Source organism: Rattus rattus, chromosome 4 (genome assembly GCF_011064425.1).
Source record: "Rattus rattus isolate New Zealand chromosome 4, Rrattus_CSIRO_v1, whole genome shotgun sequence".
In the NCBI taxonomy this organism is placed as follows: domain Eukaryota; kingdom Metazoa; phylum Chordata; class Mammalia; order Rodentia; family Muridae; genus Rattus; species Rattus rattus.
The window spans coordinates 734,282-737,719 of record NC_046157.1 but is presented as its reverse complement, the minus strand read 5'-3'; the positions used below and the strand labels follow the sequence as shown (position 1 = coordinate 737,719).

Below are 3,438 nucleotides of genomic sequence, written 5' to 3'. Positions count from 1 at the left end.
TTTTTTTTTTTTTGGAGCTGGGGACCGAACCCAGGGCCTTGCGCTTGCTAGGCAAGCACTCTACCGCTGAGCTAAATCCCCAACCCCCATAAATAACTTCTTAAAAGAAATACTGGACAACACAGGTAAAAAGGTAGAAGCCCTTAAAGGGGAAACAAAAAAACAAAAAAAATCTTCTAAAGAGTTACAGGAAAACACAACAAAACAGGAGAAGGAATTGAACAAAACCATCCAGGATCTAAAAATGGAAATAGAAAAATAAAGAAATCACAAAGAGAAATATAGAAAACCTAGGAAAGAGATCAGGAATCATAGACACAAGCATTACCAACAGAATAGAAGAGATAGGAGAGAATCTCAGGGGCAAAAGATACGATGTAGGGAGAAGCCATGCTCTTCTGGGAAAATGGCGACTCCCGCTCGCGCTCCAGAGTGGCCGCCGGCGCGGAGCCTGCGCCCGCCGTGGAACCCTGCCCGCCGCGCCAGCCACAGCCCGTGCGCAATGTGCTCGCTGCCCTGTGGCTTCCAGCCCCCAGCTCCCGAGGACTTAGGGAAACAGAGTTCGGCTGAGCTGCGGGAGAGGTTGAGGCGCCAGGAGAGACTTTTGCGCAAAGAAAAATTCATTTGCAAATTGCCCGACAAAGGTAAAAAGATCTCAGACGCCATTGCCAAACTGAAAGCTGCCATTTCAGAACGTGAAGAGGTTAGAGGGAGAAGTGAACTATTGCACCTTGTTAGTGTAGACTGTAAGCTAAGGCAAAAAGCAACCACAAGAGTTGATACCAACATAGACAAGGCCCAGAATTCTGACCTGATGCTTGATACTTCATCATTAGTTCCTGAATGTTCCTCAGTAGACATTGAATCATCTAAAACAACTTCAGAAATACAGAGACCTACACATCTCACTCACAAAGGCAATGAAGAGACTTTGGAGACTGGCTGCACAGTGAATACCAGTCCGGCTGCCCGCATCACAACCCAGGCTCCCTCATATGAAGTTAATGAATATCTCCCCCAGCATTCAAGTCAAGCGGAAGAGATTTCCAGCAGCGTCGACAGTCTGTTTATCACTAAATTGCAAAAGATCACAACTGCAGACCAGACTGAACCCTCAGAAGAAAACACCAGCACTGAGAACTTTCCAGGACTGCAGAGTGAGACTCCTAAGAAGCCTCATTACATGACAGTGCTAGAAATGCGAGCTAGAAACCCAGTGCCCCCTCCTCATAAGTTTAAGACCAATGTGTTACCCACACAACAGAGTGACTCACCAAGTCATTGTCAGAGGGCTCAGTCTCCTGCTTCCTCAGAAGAGCAGCGATGCAGGGCTAGGCAGCATCTTGATGATGTCACAGCAGCTCACCTTCTTCTGCTCCACCCCCTGCCTGCACAGCTGCTCTCCATAGAAGAGTCGCTGGCTCTGCAGAAAGCGCAGAAGCAGAATTATGAGGAGATGCGGGCAAAGCTCGCAGCACAGAAACTAGCCCAGACCGAATATTACAATGCAGTTACCATCCAGAAGGGGAGTCTCTAGGGAGATACCAAGAAGTGAGGGATGAAGATGATGCCCAGTCCTGACGAATGCTGAAATGAGTGCTGAGATCCTGGAGATCGACTGTTGAGCTTACATTGTTCATCGAACTTCCTAACAAGTACCAAGACAGTGTCAAAATCTTTGTTGAGGGACAGCAGTTTTTTTACACATGAACGAAGCTACAAAATAAGAAACCAGTTTGTCTTTTTCAGAAGATGATCTTCACATGCTTGAAACAGTTTAATATTTGAACATTGTGTTTGACTGTATTGTGTTGCTACAGTTTTGCAGTATTGTGCATTGGTTTGATATTTTAGTGTGAGAGTAGAACACACGTTTTCTTTAAGATATCTGCTTTTTTCCCTTCTTTTGTATTCTTATCAGATAGCATTGCTTACAATTCCTTCTGGTGAAATACTTTGTTATCCCAGGCACCTAAAAGTGAATTTAGAAGGCCTGGTTCTCACTGAAATGAGGGGAGCAGTCTAAAGAATGGTACGCATGCTTGCATGGACACGTTCCTGAGACGCTGGATGTGAAATGCCGCACACAACACTCGGGAACCACAACCACTGTGTCTGCTGCTCTGTCCTCTCTTGGGGCGACTGCTGTCACCTGTGATGAGGTTAAGGAGCACTTGGAAGAAGTGCTGGGTGGGGAGGGTCTTCTGAGCTGGTGTGGGGTGCTGCTCCTGGCTGCCCTAGGCTTGAACTCATTGCCATCTGGGATGATAGGTCCCTGTACAGGACACTCATGCTTGGTAAGGAAACTAGTGTTTTTTTAAGAGTTACAGTTGAAAAAGGAACAGATATTGTCATATGAATAAATTACTTCATTTTAGAGAAGAAACACAGTTAATATTTGAACCAGTATTTTTGTATTTGTCTCTGGGAACATGGGAATGAACATGAAATCCACCGCTTCTCCATCAAAACACTGTGATCTCACCATGAGTAAACCCTATGATGGCTTCTGTAACTCACATAGAACAGGTATAAAATCTACTGCAAAAACATAAAAAAAAAAAAGAGTTACAGTTGAATTGTCAGTATTTCCTTGTTAAACCCAAAGAGGTGTTTATAGCCTGCAGAAACCTCAGTCATGTATGCACACATTTGTGTTGTTTAAAATGATTATATGATCGTTTTCAGCAAAGGTAACAATGTTATCAAAAAGCCTTTGTCTATTATGTGGAACTTGTAAAGGAGAAATAAAATACCAATCAGAGCAAAAAAGAAAAAAGAGAGAGAGATACAATGTAAAATATTAACGCAATCATGAAAGAAGATGTAAGGCACAAAAAGCTGCTAACCCAAAACATCCAAAAATCCAAGACACAATGAGAAGATCAAAGCTAAAGATAACAAGTATAGGAGAGAGGTGAAATTCCCAACTTAAAAGGCCAGGAAAAAAGACTATACATGGACTGACCCTGGGCTCCAACCTCATAGGTAGCAGTGAATAGCCTAGTAAAAACCCCGGGGGAGGGGGAAGCCTTTGGTCCGGCCAAGACTGAAACCCCAGTGAATGTGATTGTTGGGGGGAGGGCAGTAATGGGGGGGAGGATGGGGAAGGGAACATCCTCATAGAAGGAGAGGGGAAGGGGTTAGGGGGATGTTGGCCCAGGAAACCGGGAAAGGGAATAACATTCGAAATGTAAATAAGAAATACCCAAGTTAATAAAGATGGAAAGAAAGAAAAAAGGCCAGGAAATATCTTCAACAAAATTATAGAAGAAAACTTCCCTAACCTAAAGAAAGAGATGCCCATAAGCATAAAAGAAGCTTACAGAACTCCAAAGAGATTGGACCAGAAAAGAAATTCATCCTGTCACATAATAGTCAAAACATCAAATGCGGGGCTGGAGAGATGGCTCAGTGGTTAAGAGCACTGAGGTCCTG

The 3,438-nt window shown here is 43.9% G+C and overlaps 1 protein-coding gene across 2 annotated transcripts; it reads left to right on the top strand.

Moving 5' to 3' along the window:
* The first annotated feature begins 502 nt into the window (after window positions 1-502).
* Window positions 503-1,537, top strand: LOC116897765 (DNA-directed RNA polymerase II subunit GRINL1A-like). Of its 2 annotated transcripts, XM_032899197.1 has the most exons (2): window positions 503-612; window positions 1,075-1,537. In XM_032899197.1, the coding sequence occupies exons 1-2, from the start codon at window positions 503-505 to the stop codon at window positions 1,535-1,537; spliced, it is 573 nt and encodes a 190-aa protein (XP_032755088.1). The 2 variants fall into 2 exon arrangements, with proteins under 2 accessions (XP_032755088.1, XP_032755087.1); XM_032899196.1 differs by having other exon boundaries at window positions 503-1,537.
* The last annotated feature ends 1,901 nt before the right edge of the window (window positions 1,538-3,438 follow it).